This window comes from Pseudorasbora parva, chromosome 5, assembly GCF_024679245.1.
Source record: "Pseudorasbora parva isolate DD20220531a chromosome 5, ASM2467924v1, whole genome shotgun sequence".
Classification (NCBI taxonomy): domain Eukaryota; kingdom Metazoa; phylum Chordata; class Actinopteri; order Cypriniformes; family Gobionidae; genus Pseudorasbora; species Pseudorasbora parva.
In genome coordinates, this window is record NC_090176.1 from 2,806,367 (window position 1) to 2,832,293 (window position 25,927).

Here is a 25,927-nt window from a genome sequence, read left to right on the forward strand (position 1 = left end):
GAGAGTAGAAGTTAGAGGGGAACTGATGTTGGGCTGCTACTATCTTTTCCCAATCTGCGTAATCGGGAGGGGATACTTTCTTTAATGTTTTGTTGATCAAAGTTTGTTTGGTTCTGATTTATTTCCGTTAAATTTATTCGGAAACACGCAAATCTGTTAGTTGAACTAAATTCTTTATCTCTTGCCTGCTGCAGAAGGAAATATGTGAGTCGTGAAGTTATGCCAATAAACAGTTAAAACTGCCTTGTTGCCTTGTGTGTCCTTGTTATGTTGCTTAACCTCTTCTCTAATAAGCACTTTTAAAAGTGGTGTTCAAAACAGCAGTACAGTCCTTCTGAACAGACTCAGAACACCATTCACCATCTGAGTGACTTCAAGAGACTGATCATGTCTGACTGTAACAATATAAATATTACTGAGATACAGGAGATGAACAGAGGATGTGGACACTATTACGGTTCACTTTAGCTCCAGTATTTGATCATTGCTTAACTGACTTCCTTTTTATCATCGTAAGATATTGCATGTTCATGACCACAGTTGCAAAAGCAGACTTGAAGCAACATCCAATTACTTTTTCATAATTACTGCATAAATGATCATTACGTGTGTGTACGACTAACTCCCAAAACTGCGAAACCCAAGATAATTTTTTCTTAGCTTCCTGCCAATTACTTATGTAGAAATGTATCTTGTCTATAACATTTAAAGGGATGTATGAAAAAATTACAGCTAGTGGTTGAAAGGGGTAGTGCAGCCCATATTCTACATATTGTTTGCTCTTCTCCCTCGGACTCGAGCTTCATGTGGTTTGCCAGATTGAGGACATGCAACAGGAACGAGCGAAATTGACAATGGAAGGCATGGAGACTGTAAACTGATGAGTTGATTTTTCCGTGTTTTAATAATCTTTCGTTCACAGACATTTTGATGGATGACAAGGATTTTTAGGTTGGGTAGAATATGCGATCTCTGACCCAGTTTGTTTGCTGGTGTCCATGGCAGCAATGTGCTGTGTTTTCCGTCCACTGACAACCTGTGGTGTCGAAATACTATTAGGTAAATTGACAACGTGCCTTATTGCACAGACCAAAACAAAAACAGACAATCCCACAAGGAACGCAAATTTCCAAGTAAAATAACTGGCTGTAGGATTGTTTTTTAGAGAGATGAGTATGTGAACTCAGCATGTTTCCTAAATATCTGCAAACATATGATTGTTTTTTTAAATTTTGTAAATATATTAAAAAGTACTTGTTGAAGTAGTCACAGTCAAGATCCAAATTATTCTAGTTAATCTCTAATGAGTTTTAGCTTCAGTGTAGGTCTATCAACTACTGTATGAAAACATGCTTTGTCCATATTAATGAAGTCACAAACATAGAGTACAGTCATGCTCAAAAGTTTACACACCCCTTACAGAATCTGCAAAATGTTAACTATTTAAAAAAAATACACGTGGGATCATAAAAAATGCGAAAAGATGGATATCAAAATAATACAGTCACTGCTGGAAATGTTTCAAATACGCAAAAGATGCTGAAAACCTGAAGAATTTGCTGGACCTGGAGGATTTTTCTGAAGAACACTGGTCAGTTTAACTGCTGAGGACAAACAAGAGACTCAAGAACAACCATCACAAAAATCACACACACAGTATTCAGAATCAAGGCTGTGTCAATTTTTTTATTTGGTCCCTTTTCTAAACTAATTTTTTTTTCTTGTGGAATATATGTACACATATTTTATGTAAAATATCTTGTTCAGGACAAAATAAAATAACAAATGCTGAAAAACAAAAACAAAAAAAAACATGTATGACCCCTCTTATTTTGTCAAAATTATTCACATTTTGCGGATTCTGCTAGGGGTGTGTAAACTTTTGAGCACGACTATACATCTAAACAAAAAACAAAATGCACTCAAGTACAAATAAGTTGTTCTAGCCCATTACATGGATATCACGTGTTCTTGACCACAGTGGTGCCTTCTAAAACTGCTCAAAAGCAGAAGTTCAGAGCAATGCAATCCACTTGAAGGGACAATTTCTAATAAGCTCACATCTAACTCCAGCAGACTGAATATGTCTTATTATGGCAATATGAACGTTCCCAGGAATCATGACATGGACAGAGAAGATGAAGAAGAGATGACTGTCTATTGTAATGCGGATCCCATAAGCAGATCAGACACCAAGAGTCACCAAACGCCTCAACACACAGGTATGGAGACTCTTTTCATTATAACACACACATTTGAGTCATTTGAGCAATTAATGATCTTCATATCTGTGGTGTTCAGGAAGTGATACTGTGAGGAACAGAAGCTCCAGAGCAGCTCGAGTGTGTTTGGTGCTGCTGTGTGTTCTTCTGCTGACTGCCGTCATAGTGCTGTGTGTCCACATCCATACAAAGAGTACAAACTACACTGAAGAGACACACCGGCTACTAACCAAGATCACCAACCTCACGAAAGAGAGAGATGAGCTACTAAGTAAGAACATTCAATTGACAAGAGCTGGATCATCTAGTAACTTTGACCTGATTAATCTCAGAGACCAGTTAAATAAGGAGAAAAAATACATGACAAAAAGTCTTAATGAAAACGGTAAACAAAGTATATTAAAACTAAACAATCGGTTTAAGGTTTTTACAGGAACCATGACAAATTATTTAGGTGAAACCAGTTAAAATAAGTTTGTAGATGTAGCGAGTTAGCTCAAAGGGGAAATAATTATTCATAACTTATCATTATGATTAATTATGAATAGTTGAATCAGTTATTGAGATTAACTTTTTTATTTATTTATTTTTATTATTATTTTTATCAGAACAAGGTACATAGAAAGTATTCAGTGACAAGAACACTTCTAAAGTTATTGCTTTTTTACATTTTTCACCCATAAAATCCCAACCCCACAGAACAACACCAGCTGCTAGGCAAAATAATGACATTGACACACGAACAAAATAAATAAATAAATTTAAAAAAATAAATAAAAATAAAAGTAATAAAAAAATAAAAATAATAATAATAATAATTAAATAAAAAATAATTAATAATAATAATAATAATAATAATAATGGCTCCCCTTTCTTAAGTTAGTTTAGAGAGGGAGGAGTATATTCTTCTCAAAATAGTTTATTAGAGGGTCCCATGTTTTGTAAAATGCTCTGGGTGACCCTCTAAGAAAATATTTAATATTTTCAGTTCCTAGGAACATCATTAAATCACTAAGCCATAATGACAATTTAGGTGGATTGGGTGATTTCCACTCTAGGAGAATTCTCCTTCTAGCTATTAATGTTGCAAAAGCTAAGGCATTCTCTTTATTTTTAGCTATTTGAACATCATCACCTCTGACACCAAACAGAGCCATTATTGGGTTGGGTTGAATTTTTAATTTAAAAGCTGAGTTTAAAATGTCAAAAACTGAAAACCAAAATTGTCTCAATTTAGAGCATGACCAAAACATATGGGTTAGATCTGCCTTTGACGCCTTGCAACAGTCACATGTTTCATCTATATTTGGGTACAGTTTAGCCAACTTGGTTTTGCTATAATGAATATGGTAGAGAACTTTCATTTGAATAAGATTGAGTCTTGCACAAGATGAAGTCCCATTTACTCGGTCAACAGCTTTATCCCAGGTGTCCTCGGATACGTCAATTCCTAACTCTCCTATCCATTCTGTTTTAATCTTTTCTATTGATATATTTCGGAACGACATGATCAGGTTGTATATTTTTGAAATGGATCCCCTAAGGTGCGGAGTGACCTTCAGAACTAACTCTAATCGTGACTCTGAGGGTATTTGAGGAAACCTCGAGCAGTGGGCTTGGATAAAGAGACGAACCTGAAGATATCGAAAAAAATCTGAGTTTTGAAGACCAAACTTTTTAACAAGATCACTGTAGTCAGCAAAAATATTATTAATATAAAAGTCACTACATTTAACCAAGCCCAGGTGCTGCCATTGCTTGAAAGTAGAATCTAGCTTGGCAGCCTGGAATAAGTGATTATTGCATATGGGGTTCCAAGGAAAAGTCTGTGAGTTGAAATATTTGTCTAAACTGATTATATATTTTTAGAGTCGAAATTACAACTGGGCTTGAGGAGAATTGTGATGGTGAGAATGGAGACTTCATTGTAATCAGCACAGCAAGTGATGTGGACTTGCACGATTTAGCCTCTGCTGCACACCAGTCTGTATGTGGAGACTGGAACCAATAAACAACTTTTTGTAAATTTGCTGCCCAATAATAATTTAATAGATTTGGGAGAGCCAATCCTCCATCCTTTTTTGGTCTCTCAAGAAGCTCTCTACGTATTCTTGGTTTTTTGCCCCCCCATATAAAGGAAGACAGCAACCTGTTAGTAGACTGAAAAAAGGACTTTGGCAAGAAGATTGGAAGACACTGAAACAAATATAATAATCTGGGTAGTACATTCATTTTAACACAATTGACTTTACCAGCTAAAGACAAATATATAATGCTCCATCGTTGGAGGTCAGTATCAAGTTTTTTAAGTATGGGATTGTAATTAGCTTTAAACAGACCAGCATATGATCGAGTAATATTAATTCCTAAGTACTTAAATCCTGATTGTAATATGCAAAAGGGCAAGTCTGTATCCACAATCTGATCTGCCATATGGTTTAAAGGGAAGCATATACTTTTTGAGAAATTAAGTTTATAACCTGAAAATAACCCGTAGTCTTTAAATATTTTCACAATCTCAGAGATGCAAGACAGTGGGTTAGTTATATATAATAATAGGTCGTCTGCATACAAAGAAACTTTATACTCAACACCCATTCTTTTAATACCACTAATAGACTGTGATGATCTCAATACAGCTGATAGTGGCTCTATAGCCAAAATAAATAGCAAAGGGCTGAGAGGACAGCCTTGCCGTGTACCTCTTGACAGAGAGAAATATTGTGAGCAGATCTTATTTGTGACTACGGCTGCCTTTGGTTGATGATAAAGCAGGCGAATCCAGGAGATGAATTTTGAACCGAATTCAAATTTGTCTAAAACAGCAAATAAATTTTTCCATTCGACTCTGTCGAATGCTTTCTCTGCATCCAGAGAAATAATCACTTCAGGACTACTCTCTGGTGCAGAAGAATACACCACATTAATAAGTTTTCGAATATTAATGAGGAGTGACGCCCCTTAATGAAGCCCGTCTGGTCTTGTGAAATAACATCTGGAATTATATGCTCTATTCTGGAGGCCAATACCTTAGATCAGCCTTTCTCAAAGTGGGTGCCGCGGCACACTGGGGTGCCCCCTGACTGTGTCAGGGGTGCCGCCAAAAAATTACGTAGGCTAAACATTTTTTTAAGAAAAATTACATAAATACATTCTTCTTCTTTTTAACCCTTTCACAAGTATGATCACACATTCACACATGTGATTAGAATGGTCAGTGCATCACGTTCATTCAAATGTAAATTCAAATGTGCTTTCGCGTTGGCTTGCACTGAGCCAGAGACAGGCGCGCTCAGAGCTGTCATATATCACAACTTTTCAGTGTTTTCAGCCACATAATGTTTAGTTTGGGTTTCATACATATATGTACTAAAAAACAATACATTTAGAGTTTGTAAAATACACAATGATGAAAAATGAAGAGGCAATAATAATCATTTCCATTATAATTAGTTTTATTCATATCAGATACACATTGTGTCAGTAACTTTAAAGTTGACTCTATTCTTCTCCCAGTTCACCTGCCACTTACTTTTATGTATTTTGGGAGAAGTGGATGAATTCACGTCTTGTAAATCCAACAGATCCGATTTTCTGAACTGCGCCTGCGGCGGTGATGGCGGCGCCCATCGTGCATACAGCTCAACTAACGCGATCATTAAGGTGTTTAAACAACAAAACACTCCCACTTGTATATATTTGACAATCGGAATATCAGATATTTCAGGCCATATCTAACAAATTTGTGAATATTTTGAATAAAAAAGGAAAAATGACATCAAAGCAGATCATCATTCATTCAGCTCTGTTGTTGCTGCGGTGTGTCACGTGACAAGCAATGACGCGTCACCATGGAAACCATAAAGCCACAGATTAATAACGGTCGCTTTGAAAAACTCACGCTGGGGGTCAGCCAGAATGTTTTACATTTGCGTGTGAAAGGGTTAAACATATGAGCGGATTAATAAAATTGTAAATTAATTTTAGATAAATATATATATATATATATAAACATCAGTAACTGTCATGACGTCCACACCGGGGTCGTGTGACTGTGCAGTTGGCTACGTTGTTTTATAATTTAACCGCGAAAATACATTTGATTTCACAAAGAGCAAGAAACAAGCAACAGCAGCATGGATCGTTTTTCAAAAAGAAAAGCCCCACAAGAACCGGACAGTTTTTACTTTGAAATGGAGTATTATGCTCTGTTCATTACTGTCCAGTCTAAATAAACAGGACATTTGCATTTAAATTTGGGTTATGCAGTGTTTTGAAATTATATTTTAAACTGGGGTGCCTTGAAATTTTATGCACTTTTGAAAGGTGCCCTGACTGAAAAAAGTTTGAGAAAGGCTGCCTTAGATAACATTTTGGCGTCCACATTTATTAAGGAAATTGGTCTATAGGAGCTACAATCCAGGACGTCTTTATCTGGCTTCAGGAGAACTGTGATATGGGCCTGTGTAAGACTTGGTGGCAGTCTCGACTGTTCGAGAGAATGGTTGACCATACTAAGAAGTAAAGGAGACAATTTTGAGGAATTTGTTTTATAAAACTCGACGGGAAATCCGTCTGGCCCCGCAGCTTTACCACTCTGCATGGCTTTAATTGAATCCTCTATCTCTTGTAATTGTAAAGGTTTGTCCAGATTACTCTTTTGATCTTGTGTAACAGAGGGTAAACTTACATTAGCCAGGAAAGTTGACATAAAACCATCATCAGGTAGAAATTCAGAAGTATACAAATCTGAGTAAAATTTTTGAAAAGTAGAGTTTATTTCCTGGGGATCCACTGTAATTTCTTGACATGTTGTCCTAATCTTGGGAATAAGCTGGGATGCTGATTTACTTTTTAACTGTTGGGCGAGGAGACGACCTGCTTTATCGCCATGTTCGTAAAACCTAGCATGGGCAAAAGCCAAATCTCGTTCTGTTTTTTCTGTCAATAATAGATCATATGTGAAGTTAATAAACGTAATTTCGGGAGGAAGTACGCCCATCTAATCTTTCAATTAATACCAAGGTATAAAACCAGCAGCTTACCTCTTCCCCTTTCTAGTTCCTGCAGCATTTGGGCTCGCCCAAACCCGCACAATGACTGACTTCCAGGAAATCGAATTGTTTCCCTCCGACGACGAACTTTCTAACGTGCCAGAGACACCTGCACGTTTTTCTCCAAACACCTTGGATCCTCCTTCACGGCACATTTCACCTGTTGATCGTCCAGGTCGCCGATCTCTCCGCTCCACAAGTCAGCACCAAAAACCTCGCTCAAGGAGACCTCTTTCTCCCCCTCCATCTAGATCATCACGGGGCTCGGCTGATCCTCGTCATGATTCACCTCGTCCTCCAGCATCTTCATCGTCATCATCATCATCTCTACCATCATCTTCCGCAGCAAGCCCTTCAGTCCCTCCGGTTAAGAAATGGACCGTCAACGCGCTCAGGCAAGCGTTATCCAACGCGGGTATCCATTTCTCCCGGAAGAGTTCAAAAGCGCAACTTCAGGATCTGCTCATGCGCTCCCACCAGAACACCCAGCGTCCTGCCAGCTCCATGCAAACCTCAACGCAAGCAACCGTATGATCCATACGGTTCGCCTCCAACCCGCGACAGATTCAGCCAGCAGCCGCAGCTGCCACAGCTTCCTTGTCCGCCGCTGAAAGTGGCCGGGTGTCTGTCGCGGCCGCGAACATTAGTTCCGCGGTCTCTAGCGATAGTTTCACGGCAGCTCCAACAGTGAACGTTACCTTCCCTCCTGCTACAGGTGAGTTGCACAGAGCTTCAGCTGTCCATGCCTCCAATACTTCTGCTCCTCCTGTATTCCATCCTCAGTTAAATCCATCTAGCCATGGAATAAATACAAATTTGAGGCTACCTGTACTAGGGATGGGACGAAATATCGTTTGACAAAATATCGCGATACAAAATGTGACGAAACGCATCGAGGTCGAAAAAAATGTATCGCGAAATAAAGATAGATGGCACTGCTGCATGATTTGCGTAGAATGAGGGTGGGGTGCAGCAGCAAACATTAATAGGGAAAGAAAAGGGTTGACATTAGCATTAATATTCTAATCCAAAAATGCAGTTATTGCCTACATAAACTACCATATTTTCTGTTTAACTTTTATTAGACTCCAGAAAGAAAAGGGCGTTTTTTCACTGAGCACATTCTCTGCTGTCTGAGCGCTATGCACTGCAGCTCATTCTCGCTCATGTCTGAGGTAAATCATTAACACCATCACCGCTTACAGTACACCTGTTTTATTGAACTAAATACATTACAATCGGCTAAAACGAATGCACAGGTTACTTTCCTGAACAAGCGCGCTCCCGAGTCCGTGTTCTTCACACTGTCCACATGAATCGCGGCCCAGTTCGGCGCGCATGCGCAAAATACCGGCAGTTCAACAGGAAATGCGGATCTCTTAAAGGGGCCGCACTATATTCCTACTCGTGTAATATGGACCTCCTCCAGGTATGGTGTGGTTCTGGTTCGCTCACTGGTACACATTAACAATTTTTCATACGAACTTTGCCCTGTTCTGAATTAAACTGCCAGTGTAAAAACTCCCTTTATATTCTTAAAATGAGAGAAATCACTAACAGTTACTTACTCATTATTTTTAAAGGGGGGGTGAAACACTCAGTTTCAGTCAGTGTCATGTCAATCTTGAGTACCTATAGAGTAGCATTGCATCCTGCATATCTCCGAAAAGTCTTTATTTTTTTAATAATTATATAAGAAAGATGCGCTGTTCCGAGTCTTTCCGAAAAAAGCCGAGCGGGTGGGGGCGTGTCGTGTGAGCGGAGCTAAATAATGACGTGTGCAGCAGCGCGCTGTGTGTTGAGTCGAGTGCGTCGTAAAGCTGTCTCATCCCTAACAGCGGGAAAAAAACTTTATTCAAAATAAAAATATGGCTTTTAATCAGATACAGCCTTACATCTATGATCCGGAATCAGACCCAGAGGCTGCAGTTGAACAGGAGCAGCAGCAAAAACGACTAGAGCAGGACGTCTGTATGTGGTACAAGTTATACACTAACTATATAATATGCTTAGCGGCTTGTGTTATTTACATATTTATACTTGAATTATATCGTCGTATTTTTGTCTTTGAAGGTGTACATGTGGGAATTGCAGTTGTGCACGTGTGTTTGTGTGTTTACGCGTGGTTTGTGTAGACAGTAAGCGGACTAAAAAAAACACAGACATTTGAAGCAGTCTCACTCACCCTTCTAACGTTGGGACTGCTCTATCATTCAGCATTAGGCGATTGGGAAAATCCGGCGTCGAGCTGGGCCTTGTGAAACAGTCGGCACCGAAATGCAGCGAACAGATATAAACATTCGCGCAACTCAGTTGCTGATCCGGAAAAGCAAATTACATCCACTGTTGCCTTACCGCGGGGTTTTGGGGAATCTGTGCAGGACTGTCTTGGTCTAGCAACCAAAAACGCACTTTTTTGGTGACATTGTTATGTGAACATCACCTGTCCAGCATCCTACAAGCCAGCGCTTTGATGGGCGTAGGCTGTTACTTTCGCTCTCTCCCTCGCTCTCTCTCACGCGCTTCCGGTAGAATTGTCCGTAAGGCCCATACAAGGAAATTCCGCCCCCATTAACGTCAAAGGGGACGCATGATCTAAAAAAACTTGCTGAAACTTATGACTAACCGGAAGTAGTATTTTTGACAAAGAAATACTCCCATCAAACGTCCACCTTAACTTTTGAAACTTTGTCTATGTTTAGTATGGGATTCCAAGTCTTAAACAGTGTAAAAAGATCAGTATGCATGAAACAGCATTTCACCCCCCCTTTAAGTTTAGGCTTAAGAGAACAATTTCTTAGATAAACATATCTATGACCTTTGATATGTCTAGTCTTCATACTGTATTGATTATTATTGAATAAGTATGGTTTCACTAATAATAAATGTACATTTGCATAAAGCATGCATATTTGTCCATACCTATGTTGATTAGAGTATTAAAAACTTAATTTAAACTTAATTTAAGATACATTTACAATTGCTAAAAAGGTGCGATTTAAAATCGAGTTAACTCATGACAATCATGCAGTTAATCGCGATTCAATATTTTAATCGATTGACATCCCTACAGTGCCCTCCACAATTATTGGCACCCCTGTTTAAGATGTGGTCGCGGACTTCTAAAAATTCTTCTTTTTTTTTAAACAACATAGTACCAAAATGCAAAAAAAGAGAAAAATCCTACCTTTCGTTTAAGTACATTACTTTGGTGGTAAAAAAATCACAGATTTGAAAAATATAAACATAAAATTTGATATTGTATCGTGACGTATCGTATCGTAACCCTGGCATATCGAGGTGCATCGTATCGTGAGTTTAAGTGTATCGTCCCATCCCTAACCTGTACCAACTCCACAACTTCCCCCCTACCCCCCCTCTTCCATTCCACTCCCCTCCTCTATCAGCGCAGGCCCTAGCGTGAGGCTGCCTCCGCAAACGGTCATGCCCCCCCCTCCCTTCCCCCCTCTCTCTGATTTCTCCTCTGCAATCTGCGCAGACCCTAGCGTGAGGCTGCCTCCGCAAACGGTCATGCCCCCCCCCCTTCCTTCCCCCCTCTCTCTGATTTCTCCTCTGCAATCAGCGCAGACCCTAGCGTGAGGCTGCCTCCGCAAACGGTCATGCCCCCCCCCCCCCCCCTTCCTTATTCTGCCGTCTTTGGAGCCGATCAAAGCATGGGGTCGCACCCCCAAGCGATGTATAATCCAACTTTATTCCTTCCAGCTACTGCTTCCTCAACAGTTCCTCGACTCCCAACATATACTCTCTCAACTGCATCCACTCTTCCAGTTCCTTCCAACGCCCTTGCTATGAATCCACCCCCCTGTCTCCACCTATCTACGGTCCCAGATTTTAGCAGGTGCAGACTTTGACCTCTCTTCTCTCCTTCCCTCTGTCTCTATAAGTGAACCCAATCGCACCCTCGACTTTGGTCCTTTGACTATCAATCTGAAAACCCCAAATTCCAAATCAAATCGCATCCTTACCATGGCTGAGTTTTGCATCGCGTTTAGTAGATATACAGAAATCATTTGTTCTGTCTTCCCCGCCAGACGTAAGGAGTTGAATGCTTTTTTAGCAATCATCGCAGAACTGTCACACACCTTTGGCGGTACCCATTTCTTTACATACTACAGGCTTTTTTCAGCCAAATGTTCAGCTCGAGTCACCCAGTGGAATCAGTGTCCTTACTGGGGAGCTCTCGACTTGGAGCTGTACAATAAAGTTTTTCTGGGCTGCCGCAATGTGTCCTGCGTCCTGTGTAGCTCCGCCACACATGAGCCTTCCTCGTGCCCCCTCTTTAATCCCACCCCTCCAAGCAATACGGGCACTAATCCTGGCACCTCTCAAATCGTTAATTCCACGTCTTACGTACCACAGTCCAGGGGCGATTCGAAGAGCCGCAATTTTAGGTTCACTTCAGGCAGACAAGTATGTAATAATTTCAATCAGTTTGGTTGTACCAGACAACGCTGCAAGTATTTACATGTGTGTAATTTCTGTGGTGGAGCTCATGCTCGTTCTGTATGCCCTGTCTATCGCTCCTCAGCAAATTCTAATAAAGAATTTCGAAAGTATCTGTCTTCTCCCATCATTGTCTCCTCTCTAGCTCATAAACTAGCTAACCATCTAGACAAAAACTTCACTCAATATCTACTCAAAGGTTTAGAGGAAGGCTTTAATCCGGGTCTGGAAAGCCTCCCTACCAGTAGTCTCATTTGCAAAAACCTTCAATCGGCAAACGCTGAACCTGAAGCAGTTGACACCTTAATAGCCAAAGAGCTAGAGTCAGGGTTCATGATCGGCCCCTTTGATTCCCCTCCTTTCAAACTTTTTCGGATAAGTCCCATCGGTGTAGCTACAAGGAAGTTCTCAGGGAAAAAACGCATGATCGTAGATCTCTCGGCCCCCCACAACAATACTCAGCCAAGCATAAACAGCCTCATCCCACTAGAAGAATTTTCCTTGTGCTACCACAACATAGACCAAGCCATTCACCTAATCAAAAATGCTGGTTACGCAGCCTGGTTAGCCAAAGTTGATATCACATCCGCATTTAAAATCATGCCCATTCATCCAGACTTTTGGCATCTTTTTGGCATTCGTTGGAGAGGAAAATTCTTTTTCGCAGTACGCTTAACTTTTGGCTGCAAGAGTAGTCCCAAAATTTTTGACATGCTGTCAGAAGCGTTTTGCTGGATCCTGCAAAACAACCACGCGGTCCCTTACCTAGTGCATATCCTGGATGACTTTCTCACTGTCTCCCCCAGTTTTTTCCCTCCAGCAGCTCACCTTTCTACCATTCAGAATGTTTTTTCCACATTGGGAGTTCCACTCTCTCCAGAGAAGACACAGGGCCCTACCACATCTCTAGAGTTCCTCGGCATTAACCTTGACTCCATCAAATTCCAAGCTTCCCTTCCAAAAGATAAAATCGACAGGATAATCGCTATCTCTTCCAACCTGCTCGAGGCACCTCAGTGCAGCAAACGAGATCTGCTATCCCTGCCAGGCCACCTAAACTATGCCATGTGTATAGTGCCTCAAGGCCGCCCTTTCATCTCCCACCTGCTGTCTCTTGCATCGTCCATTCAGGAACTAGACAACACCATTTCCCTAACCCCATCTTGCCTTACCGACCTGAAGCTATGGATCATGTTTCTTAAACAATGGAACGGTCTGACCTTCTTTTACGATGACTTTCTATCTCAACCATGCGATCTTCCGCTGTTTATAGATGCCGCTCCCTCAGTAGGCTTCGGAGGTTTTTACAAGACCCACTGGTTCGCATCAACCTGGCCCCCCGAGCTCTCCATGTCAAATCAACAAACTGCATCCTCAGCTCTTTTTGAGCTTTATCCCATCATCATAGCAGCACATTTGTGGGGTCACGAGTGGTCTTCGAAAAACATAGTAATGCACTGCGATAACCTAGCCACCGTACATTGCATCAACAAAGGTCTTTCAAAGACCCCCAAAATCATGCCCCTCTTGAGACGCCTTACCTGGTTATCTGCCTGTAACCAATTCACTTTCAAAGCTGTTCACATTCCAGGACACCAAAACCAAATAGCTGACGCACTCTCTCGCCTTCTTTTTCAGAAATTCAGAGCATTAGCCCCGGAGGCGGGCCCAAACCCAACCCCAGTTCCTCCTTATTCAGACTTGACATTCCAGTAACTCACCCACTCAGAGACCTCCACACCTCTTCTCTGGATTTAATATTTCATGCCATCTCACCCAGAACACTGCAATCTTACTGGACTGCGTGGAAAGCTTTCAAACAATTCCATTCCTTCTACAACCAGTTTTTCCCCAATTTTTCCCTCCTATCAATTTCTTCTTTTATCTCATATCTCCACCAGATCAAGTCCATTCAACCCAGTACAATCAAAGTCTACCTTAGTGGCATTCAGTTTTTCTTCAAGCTAATCTACGGCCATCCATGTCCTGCCATCACAAACCCCCAGATCTCACTTCTAATCAAAGGAATTCAAAAAACTAATCCCACTCATCCGGATTCCAGACAACCTCTAACCAGTGATCTTTTAGCCAAATGCCTCACCTTCCTCCATTCTGGTCACATGCCTCCTGATACAGCTATAACGCTGGATGCCATGTTTACCCTGGCCTTTTTTGGATTCCTTAGAGTTTCTGAGTTCACAACCAATTCAAAATTCAACCCAACCATCCATCCAACCTTCTCCGACCTCCAAGTTTTAGACAAGGACACCATCCGTTTCCTGATCAAACGCAGCAAAACTGATCAATTTAAAAACGGCCATTTTATCCATATCTTCAATCTCCCGACACCCATCCAGCCATATCAATCCCTCTCCTTCTTTCTTGCGCACAGGGAGGCCCAGATCTCCTCTCAGCTCGACCCACTTTTCATTGATGAGAATAACTTGCGATCACCAGGCATTGGTTCCACAAAAAACTCAAATACATCCTCACCAACTCTGGTATCCAAGCTCATTTGTATTCATCGCACTCCTTTCGTATTGGAGCAGCTACTACCGCAGCTCAAAAAGGTCTGCCAGATCATCAAATCAAACTACTGGGCCGATGGTCCTCAGATGCTTTTCAGTCTTACATTCGATCTGACCTCTGCCTCATCAAACAAGCCCATCTAAAGCTCGCTTCCCTGTAAAATAGCTGCCCTTTGAAACTCAATCCAACTCGCACCCGCAAACCTTGTTTAGTAAATACTGCTATAGTCGACAAGGCTACCGCAGGACTCTGATACTACCTCTGCAGTGCCCTGCCAAATTGAAACCATCCCTGCAGTACCCGGCATATTCAAGACTGCTGCTGCAGTACCCTGCCAAATTTGAGACTGCTGCTGGTCCCCGCCAATTTGAGACCGCTGCTGCAGTACTTTGCTCGATACTGCTGCTGCAGTACCCTGTCATTTCGAGACTGCCGCCGCAGTACCACCACAAAACTTGAGACAGCTGCTGCAAGGCCTCACCATTTTAAGACTACCTTTGCAGTGCCCTGCCAATGTATGACCACTCCTGCAGTAGTGCCCTGCTTTTTTTTTTTGAGACTGCCGCTGCAGTGCCCCGCCATTTTCGAGACTGCCGCTGCAGTGCCCCACCATTTTGAGACTGCCGCTGCAGTGCCCCGCCATTTTGAGACTGCCGCTGCAGTGCCCCGCCATTTTCGAGACTGCCGCTGCAGTGGCCCGCCATTTTCGAGACTGCCGCTGCAGTGGCCCGCCATTTTCGAGACTGCCGCTGCAGTGCCCCGCCATTTTCTAGACTGCCGCTGCAGTGCCCCGCCAATTTGAGATTGCTGTTTCAGTGTTTGCTCGATGCTACTGCAGTGCCCCGCCAGTTTGAGAATACTGCGGCAGTGCCCGCTCAATGCCAGACTGCTGCTACAACACCTCACCTGTTTCATAAACTGCCACGGCAGTTACCTACCTCAATGATGTCGCAGTGCCATCTCCAATTCAGTCCATTTAACAATCTTGGGGGGTTTTGGAATAATTATGCAGACTCCTCCCGTAATCATGAGCGGTTCAAATTGCCATGATTCTCGCTTGCTGTCTATTTCTGCATTATGTTTTTTGGGGGGCAATCGGAGCTCGGGTAGAACATCCTCTCTGAGCCCCTCTATAGCAGACAGCAAGCCAAATCTGTTTTACCACGTTCACCAAGATTATATGGGCACATAAATTCGTGAAGTGAAGTTAATAAACGTAATTTCGGGAGGAAGTACGCCCATCTAATCTTTCAAATAATACCAAGGTATAAAACCAGCAGCTTACCTCTTCCCCTTTCTAGTTCCTGCAGCATCCCTCCTCCTCCCCTGCTCCTCCTTTTATAACTGCGTACACCACACTGGTGGTGGCTGAGGAGAGATCCCTGATACAAGTGAAAAGCACTTGGGGTGTACAGTAGTACATATGAAAGCGCTATATAAATGACTCAATTTTTATTTTATCCATTCAATTTGCCTGTTATAGGGGGGCAATCGGAGCTCGGGTAGAACATCCTCTCCGAGCCCCTCTATAGCAGACAGCAAGCCAAATCTGTTTTACCACGTTCACCAAGATTATATGGGCACACAAACTCGTGAACTTGTTTTAATGCTCAGTTTCTCTCTATATAATTCTGGTGTTGGAGCTATAGCATATTGGTGGTCAATTTTCTGTATCGCTTCAATAAGTTTCTCCTGTGTTTGTTTCATTACTTTTTTGCGTGTGGCAGAGTATGATATTATTTCCCCCCTTATTACAACCTTGAATGTCTCCCATAATAATGATGGCGTTATAGAGTCTGTTTTATTTGTTAGTAGAAAATTGTCAATCACGTTAGATATGAACTGACAAAAGGTTACATCTGAAAGTAAAGTTGTGTTTAGCCTCCAAACAGCTGGAGGCATTATGGGTATTTATAAGGGTATTTATAAGTGGGTAGCGGATGGGTATTTATAAGAAAAACAAATATCAAGAATTACAGGGGCATGGTCTGATTCAACAATAGCTGAGTATTCTACCTTTTTTATTGCTGGGATAAGCCTTTTATCAGTAAAGAAATAATCTATCCTAGAATACGTCTGGTGGACATGTGAGAAGCAGGAAAATTATTTTTTCTCAGGAAATAAAAACCTCCATGGATCCACACAACCAATTTGAGTCATATAACCAGCAAGAGTCTGGGACATTTTTAAAAGGGGTACAGTTTTAGGGTTGGAACGATCCATAGTTGTATCCATTACACAATTCAAATCTCCACCAAATATAAGACGATAAGTGTTTAAATCTGGTAATAAGGAAAATATATTTTTAATAAAGTTAACATCGTCCCAATTGGGTGCGTAAACACTAACCAAGACAACCGGTGTATTAAAGAGGTGACCCGATACGATAATATACCGTCCTTGGGGATCTGAAATCGTTTCAGATGCAGTAAATTGTATTCTTTTGTGAATAATTATTGCTGCACCCCTAGCCCTATGGTTAAAACTGGAGTGGTACATCTGACCAACCCAAGTTTTCCTCAGTCGGTTATGATCTTCAGTACGTAAGTGCGTTTCCTGTAGGAAGGCTATTTCTGTATTTAATCTCTTCAAATGTGTAAATATGCGCGTTCTTTTCACTGGTCCGTTTAGACCTCTAACATTCCAACTGATAAAGCGCACCGCTGATCCTCCAGTACTTGCCACTTTATTAGTATCTACCATTATTTATCAGTAGTTGTATTGTGTGATCAAATAACATATCCATATATATGTATCTTCTGTTTGTGGTTGAAGCCCCATAAATGTATATAAAAAAAATAAAAAAAAATAAAAAAACAGCAGCATGGTAAACCTTGACAAAAACTATAGTACATTCTAGATTTGTCCGTTGAACAGAGACAAACCGCAGCTCACAACTATCTCTCGACTCCCGATGGTTCAAGTCCATATCCGTTTCTTCCCCGAGCTCCCGACATAATGAAATCCGAAAAGCAGAGCATAAAAATGTCAAATCCGGCATTCAAGTAAGTGCATAAGCGGACCACCAGCATAATTACCAGACACAGTGCCGCATTCATTAAATGTAAAGAAATCAACCCTGGGCCAACCAACAGTAAACATCTTCATCATCATTAATACTACTAAATAATCTGTTAATTAGCCCGGTTAGATAAAGTGCGTTAAGTAATAGATAACAGGTCTATTACTCAAACCTGATATCCAATGTAGGATCTATAACATACTGAATTATGAAATTAAGGCCTTGTAATTGTTAAAGGGGTACTTCAGCGCTGGGAAGATGAATCTGTATTTAAACTGGGTCATCAATGCAGTAGAAATGTGAAATTATTTTTGAATTTGGTGTCTTCTAGACTGAGAAAAGACAGAAAATGTATTTTTTTCCCATGGGGATGAAAGACTACAATTCCCAGAATGCTTCGCTGCCCTGTGAGGCCATTCCCAACGCCACCAACTTCATTACTGAGTTAGAGAAGACACTACAATTAAAAACTGAACGTGTCTGTTCAATATAATGAGTCACCGCGCGAGTCTCACAGCACTGAGCACTGACTGCAGGAGTGATGAGAGCTGAGGTAATCGCGACTACACTCGCGGCATACATTCACAACTCGAGTTCAATCTGGCGCGTTTCAGTTCATGCCTTTGCAAGCTTAACTTTAATAGAAATGAATTTGAGAAGTTAAAAGACTTACATTGCTCACCATAGCTCCGTTTAAATTATCCTGTCTGCAAGCTGAGCTCTCCCTGCCAGCTGAGTGTTATCTCCCATCCCCCAATGCTGGATTCAAAACATGTGGAAATGGCTCCCTCTGCTGGCTGTAGTCTTTAGCCTCTGGGCAAACATTCCTCCTATGATGCAAAAATCGTCATTTTGCATCATAGGAGGAATTTTTCCAGAAATAAAATGCATAATTCTCTTGTCTCAGGGAGATATGAGGGGGGAAAGCACAATAATTTGAATATTCTCCAGGGTTTCTACTGATACAAAGCCATATGCTAATCGCTGAAGTAACCCTTTAACGCAGAAGGAAAAATTAAATAAAAAATAAAAAAAACGTTCTAAAACAAAAAGTGCACTTAAAAGGATATACTCAAATGTAAAACAGGTTAGTCACTGTAGTGTCCTAGGCCTACCAGTCTATGTCTCTTCTGTAATTCACAATATTGCTGCCACGACCACATCACGGTTTATTCCCGTGTGGCAATCCGCTGATCGTAGAACTGCTGAGCTTCATCAGGCGTATTGAAAAGCAGTGTTTCGTCTTCAAAACGAACTCGTAGTCGTGCTGGATGTAGCAACTGGAATCGTATATCCTTTTGGTACAGCAACTGTTTGACATTTTTAAACGCAGCACGTTTTCTAGCGAGATCGGCGGAGATGTCAGGGTAGATCCTCAAGGTACAGTTTTTGTATTTTATCTCGTGTTGTCTGGCCCATCTCAGCGCTTTTTCCTTCTCCTGGAATTTGTGAAAACACACAACCAGTGGGCGAGGAGGTCGACCTTCCTGTGGTTTTGGGCCCAAGGACCTGTATGCTCGTTCCAATTCAGGAGGCTTTTCAAAAACTTCCGGACCCATGGCTTCCATTAACATCTCGGACACGAACTTGATTGTAGGCTGGCCTATCTCGCTGTTCTCCGGTACATTTAAGATCCTGATATTTGCCCTCCGCGATCGGTTTTCCAAGTCATCAACTCGATCCAGAAGTATCGCGTTTTGCTCTTTCAGAGTTTTAATAGTTTCAGCTGAAGCCAGCGCAGCGAAGTTATCGCCCGCGAGCGTCTCTGTGGCACATAAGCGGGCCTGGAAACTTTCCAAAGTCTCCGTTAAAGCATTCACCGATGTTTGGAGCGGCACCATCGACTCTTGGATCAGAGCTGAGATGTCCTCTTTTATCGAAGCTCGTTGCTTTGTTAGCTCCGTTACTAGCTGGCTCATGGAGACACCATCGTTATCTGAAAGGGCTTCTTCAGACTTCCCCGCGCTAGCCATCGTGGCTAATTTGCTAGCTATACTGGTTCTCGTTGTTGGCGGGGCATTTGCTGTTGATTTATTCTTACTCATCTTGCTGTATCAGTGTGATTGCCGTAAGCACCTCTTTGCACTTATAAAAATGATTTAGATTAATTAAATGGCACTATTAAAGTGTATTTTATCTGAAAATGTCGGGAGCTCTGCCGACACGCGTCCACACCTCACATTGCCAAACCGGAAGTCCTATTGAGATTAACTTGATGAAGTTTCATATATTTTAGTTAAGTTAGTTTAGTTACAATATGCATTGCCGTGTCAGTTAAAGCAGTTTCGTAAAGTTCCTGATTTGATGGTTCTGTGAGTTAATGGTGTAGAAGTTGCAATCGATTTCTTCTGCGATGACTGAAGAAGATATGATAAACTTGCATGGTTAGTTTCGACTCGGTCATGGTTGAGAAAACTGCCCATGGCTTGAGGTGTTTGACCTTCCGGCCTGCGACTGTGTGGTTGGAGCAGGTTTCCGTTACCACACACGCATTGCACTTAAGAGAAGCAGGAAGAGGAGGCGAGGAAGGTGCACATGGCTTGATGTGTGTGTAGGCCTGCCATCGTGGATGGATAGCCAGGTGAAGCCAGCAGATGCAGCTTGTCGGTCGTAGGTGCGAGAGGAGGCGGCGGATCTGTGTCTCTCTCTTTAAAGTCTGGGAGAAGTCACACCTCTTAGCGTCGACCTTACCCTAGGAGGAATTCAGAAGTTCCTTGTAGGGGAGTTTATGGCTCTTGTTTCTTACATGATTAAAATGGGTTTGTGCAATATATCGATATACAGAAGATACGAACGCATCTGAAAAATAGCGTAGTAGCCTACGCAGAATGAGCTGATGCAGGTAAAGTGCATGACATAACTTGTCCTAAACATGACACATGCTTTATATTACGGGCTTCAAAATAACTGGTAATATATAGTTAACCCATATAGTTTAAAGCAGCTTGCCCTGTCAGATTCTCTGAGAGATCGGCTACTTGTGCTAACAGACAGATGAATACTTGCGCTGTTTAATTGCGTTTGAAATGTGGTGCTTTCCTCAGTGCATAACTTACATTTCACAGTTATATTCTCCATCTGTAAATGTTAGAAAGTCATGCAAATATGTACATTTTTCTGTCAGGAGAGGACAAGCCTTCTGCATGAGAATCTAGAAAACAAACGCAATAATCCTGACTAAAATATAAATATTTCTAAAATATTTGTTGTTGGACAATAAATGTGCAATATCCATGTTAAGTGGTCTCTTAATTTTTTCCAGAGCTGTATATATATATATATAGTATAGGTCCTTCTCAAAAAAAATAGCATATTGTGATAAAATTCATTATTTTCCATAATGTAATGATAAAAATTTAACTTTCATATATTTAAGATTTATTGCACACCAACAGAAATATTTCAGGTCTTTTATTGTTTTAATACTGATGATTTTGGCATACAGCTCATGAAAACCCAAAATCTCAAAAAATTTGCATATTTCATCCGACCAATAAAAGTAAAGTGTTTTTAATACAAAAAAAGTCAACCTTCAAAGAATTATGTTCAGTTATGCACTCAATACTTGGTGGGGAATCCTTTTGCTGAAATGACTGCTTCAATGCGGCGTGGCATGGAGGCGATCAGCCTGTGGCACTGCTGAGGTGTTCTGGAGGCCCAGGATGCTTCGATAGCGGCCTTAAGCTCATCCAGAGTGTTGGGTCTTGCGTCTCTCAAATTTCTTTTCACAATATCCCACAGATTCTCTATGGGGTTTAGGTCAGGAGAGTTGGCAGGCCAATTGAGCACAGTAATACCATGGTCAGTAAACCATTTACCAGTGGTTTTGGCACTGTGAGCAGGTGCCAGGTCGTGCTGAAAAACCATATCTTCATGTCCATAAAGCTTTTCAGCAGATGGAAGCATGAAGTGCTCCAAAATCTCCTGATAGTGAGCTGCATTGACCCTGCCCTTGATAAAACACAGTGGACCAACACCAGCAGCTGACATGGCACCCCAGACCATCACTGACTGTGGGTACTTGAAACTGGACTTCAGGCATTTTGGCATTTCCTTCTCCCCAGTCTTCCTCCAGACTCGGGCACCTTGATTTCCGAATAACATGCAAATTTAGCTTTCATCTGAAAAAAGAACTTTGGACCATTGAGCAACAGTCCAGTGCTGCTTCTCTGTAGCCCAAAAGTGGCTGTACCTGGGGAATGTGGCACCTGTAGCCCATTTCCTGCACACGCCTGTGCACGGTGGCTCTGGATGTTTCTACTCCAGACTCAGTCCACTGCTTCCGCAGGTCCCCCAAGGTCTGGAATCGGTCCTTCTCCACAATCTTCCTCAGGGTCCGGTCATCTCTTCTCGTTGTGCAGCGTTTTTTGCCAAACTTTTTCCTTCCCACAGACTTCCCACTGAGGTGCCTTGATACAGCACTCTGGGAACAGCCTATTCGTTCAGAAATTTCTTTCTGTGTCTTACACGCTTTAGGGTGTCAATGATGGCCTTCTGGAGAGCAGTCAGGTCGGCAGTCTTACCCATGATTGCGGTTTTGAGTAATGAACCAGGCTGGGAGTTTTTAAAAGCCTCAGGAATCTTTTGCAGGTGTTTAGAGTTAATTAGTTGATTCAGATGATTAGGTTAATAGCTCGTTTAGAGAACCTTTTCATGATATGCAATTTTTTTAGCTGTATTCCAAAATCATCAGAATTAAAAAAATAAAAGACCTGAAATATTTCAGTTGGTGTGCAATGAATCTAAAATATATGAAAGTTTAATTTTTATCATTACATTATGGAAAATAATGAACTTCATCACAATTTGCTAATTTTTTGAGAAGGACCTGTATACATTGCCTTGCGAAAATATTCGGCCCCCTTGAACTTTGCGACCTTTTGCAACATTTCAGGCTTCAAACATAATGGTATGAAACTGTCATTTTTTGTGAAGAATCAACAACAAGTGGGACACAATCATGAAGTGGAACGGAATTTATCGGATATTTCAAACTTTTTTGACAAATCAAAAACTGAAAAATTGGGCGTGCAAAATTATTCGGCGCCCTTAAGTTAATACTTTGTAGCGCCATCTTTAGCTGCGATTACAGCTGTATGTCTCTTGGGGTATGTCTCAGTTTTGCACATCGAGAGACTGAAATTTTTGCCCATTTCTCCTTGCAGAACAGCTCGAGCTCAGTGAGGTTGGATAGAGAGCGTTTGTGAACAGCAGTTTTCAGTTCTTTCCACAGATTCTCGATTGGATTCAGGTCTGGACTTTGACTTGGCCATTCTAACACCTGGGTATGTTTATTTTTTAACCATTCCATTGTAGATTTTGCTTTATGTTTTGGATCATTGTCTTTTTGGAAGACAAATCTCCATCCCAGTCTCAGGTCTTTTGCAGACTTCATCAGGTTTTCACTTTTTATGGAAATCTTTAAGAAATGGCTTTCTTCTTGCCACTCTTCCATAAAGGCCAGATTTGTGCAGTATAAGACTGATTGTTGTCCTATGGACAGAGTCCCATTCAATGGCCCATTGAATGGGACTGAGGAGTATGGCTGGAGGGAGGATGGTCTCTGGGTTCTCAGGTCAGGATCCGCTTGACTGAGACAAGGCATCCACCCTGTTGTTTAGGTTTCCAGGGCGATACGGTACCTTGAAGTCAAAGCGGGTAAAGAATAATGCCCAATGGGCTTGGCGATGGTTGAGTCACTTGGCATCTCTCAGATATTCAAGGTTTCGATGATCAGTGATGACCTCAAAGGGGTGTTTTGCTCCCTCCAGCCAATGCCTCCACTCCTTCAAGTTAAGTTTGATGGCCAGGAGTTCCCGATTCCCGATGTCATAATTCTGCTCTGCCGGGGATAGCTTCTTTGAGAAGAAGGGACATGGATTGAGCCGTGAGGGTTCCCCCTGCCGCTGGGACAGCACCGCTCCAACACCGGTAGAGGAAGCATCCACCTCCACGATGAACTGACGATGAGGATCGAGGTGAACCAGGATCGGAGCGGACTGGAAGGCGAGCTTCAACTGATGGAAGGCTTCCTTGGCGGATGGGTTCCAGGACAGAGACTTGGGCCGGTTTCTCAACAGAGAGGTGAGCAGGGAGCTGAGCAGACTGTAGTTATGGATGAAGCATCGGTAGAAGTTGGCGAATCCCAGGAAACGTTGTAACTCTTTGATGGTGTTGGGTAATGGCCAGTGAAGAATGGTGTCCACCTTCCTCTGGTCTATCTTCACACCGTGGTTGTCAATGATGTGACCTAGAAACTGGACTGAGGCTGTATGGAACTCACACTTCTCCAACTTCTGCTGCTTCAGGTTAGATACAGGTGATGCTCCTGGGGCTTTTGGAGGACATGCTCTTCGTGCTCCCTCAGGTTACGGGAGTAGATGAGGATATCAATAAAGACAATGACGAACTTGTTCAAAAATTCTCAGAAGACTTTGTTCATGTAGTTTTGGAAGACAGAAGGTGAGTTGGGCAGCCATATGGCATCACCCGGTACTCGTAGTGACCTGAGGGGGTGATGAAGGCGGTCTTCCACTCGTCTCCCTTTCGGATGCGAATGAGATTCTAGGTACTTCTTAAGTCGAGTTTGGAGAAGATGGCGGCTCCTCTGAGTTGTTCCAGAGCCGCTGGGACCAGAGGAAGGGGGTAGTCGATACACGGCCACAAGCATCCGTCTTTCTTGGCCACGAAGAAGAAGCTCGAAGCGGCAGGGGATGTGGAGGGTCTTATGAACCCTTGGTCTAGTGCTTTGTGCACATACTCCTCCATGGCCTTCTGCACCGGGATGGACAGTGGGTAGATGAGGCCTTTGGGTAAGGTGGCTCCAGGCAGGAGGTCAATCACGTAGTCCCATGGCCGATGACGTGGTAGTTTGGTGGTCAACCCCTTACTGAAGACATCTTGGAACGCCCGGTAAGCAGGAAGGATGGTCACGTTAATCTGGGTGTCAGGACTTTCCACTGATGTAGACTGCACTGGAAGCTATTGGTATACTGAAGAGGATTTGGGTTTAACCTTGACTGGATGATGGATACAGTGTTGGAAACAATTCTCACCCCATTGAAGGATTTTTCCGAAGGACCAGTGGATGTGGGGCTGGTGCAGGTTTAACCACGGGTGTCCCAGAATGATGTCGGCGTTTGACTCCTCCAGCACCATAACGTGTTTACCAGCACCATAACCATGATGGTTTCCACATGCAGATGACCGATACGAAGAGTAAGAGTGGGAGAGAAATGGCGGACACGACCTCGGCCCAGCGGTTTTCCCTGTATGGTGGTTATCCTGAGGTCAACTGGGCAGCGTTGGTGATGGGAATTCAGTTTCTGGAGGGTTTGTTGACTGATGAAGTTCCCAGCTTGAGGGTTTGTGCTGAAATGGATGAGTGACAACTATTAATGTACACCCGGGTCTTGGTAAGATGAGCAGTATGAGGAGGATATTGGATGGTACTCACCGCTGGACGGGAAGGTCGCACCAAGCAGGTAGAAATCCCATGTCCATGTACAATGTACAATACAAGCACAGTTGCTGGTTCAGTGGTGGACAGATGGTATGTGTCCTGGATCAGGGAGGACCGTACAGTGTGAACCAAGTTGGTGAAGTGATCAGCGGTGCAACCCCGCCTGTGTCCCGAGAGCTCTGCATTGGCTCTGGTCTTCTTTCAGACACAGACGAGGAAACTGAGGTAAGAGTAACGTGAAACAGTTTATTAAACAGAGGTTACGGACACAGGCAGAACACAGAATGATATCTTGACACGGAGAAACCTTAACTGACTGATGACTGAACTTTCCTTTGTAGATGGTGGAGACGAAGATGAAGAAGAAGACGATGATGTGATGATGATGATGATGATGATGGAGACATCGAAGATAGGTAAGTAGCTCAACAGGTAAGTAGACAAATGTCATGGGTGGTGATCGGTGTTTGTGACTGTCGTGCTTATATGTTGCTCTGGTGATGATGCGCAGATGATCAGAAGGCTGGTGATTGTGAACGAGTGGGCTTGATATACGTGTCCGTGTCTGTTGGTGCAGGAAGTTCGGTTGTGACTATATATATATATATTATTTTATTTATTTATGAAAGTGACCATTATAATTGGGTAATCAAATACAGGCTGATATGCTTTTGTTATTTTTCATTTTTAGTTTAGTGAATTTAAAAACAAAATTATTAATACAATTATTAGACATTGTTTTTAGGACATAACTGGCCAGGATGTTAAATAAAATTATTATTATTAAAATAAATACAGATTTTTTTTTTTTTAGCCAAAAACTTGAAACCCAGAAAATACTGGGTTTATATAACGTGTATGGCCATTCAGCCAAAAAATACAGAGATATGATTTTTTGGCCATATCGCCCAGCCCTAGTTTGTGTCCATTTATACTGCCATTATTACAACAAACACATATGAGGAAGTGACATACACAAAAGTGTAAGCCGTGAAATGAGCATTAATTTGATAGGACACAAGACATGAGGTTACATGAACTAGAAGTTTGCTCATAAGATAAACATCTTTCATATGGCATTGCTTCTTACATTCTTTCAAGCAATAAAATGTCTTATCAGTTGGAATCCATGGTCACTGAGGCCCTTATTGCTATAGTTGGTCTTTTAGTGGAT

General features: G+C 42.0%; 1 protein-coding gene across 1 annotated transcript in view; it reads left to right on the forward strand.

The window, feature by feature from the left end:
• The first annotated feature begins 2,062 nt into the window (after window positions 1-2,062).
• LOC137074948 (hepatic lectin-like) overlaps window positions 2,063-25,927 on the forward strand; it is a 25,206-nt gene continuing 1,341 nt past the window's right edge. Inside the window, exons 1-2 of the mRNA XM_067443053.1 lie at window positions 2,063-2,222; window positions 2,302-2,493. Coding sequence (XP_067299154.1) covers window positions 2,084-2,222; window positions 2,302-2,493 — 331 coding nt within the window. The 5' untranslated portion in view covers window positions 2,063-2,083. The remainder of the gene's footprint in view (window positions 2,223-2,301; window positions 2,494-25,927) is intronic.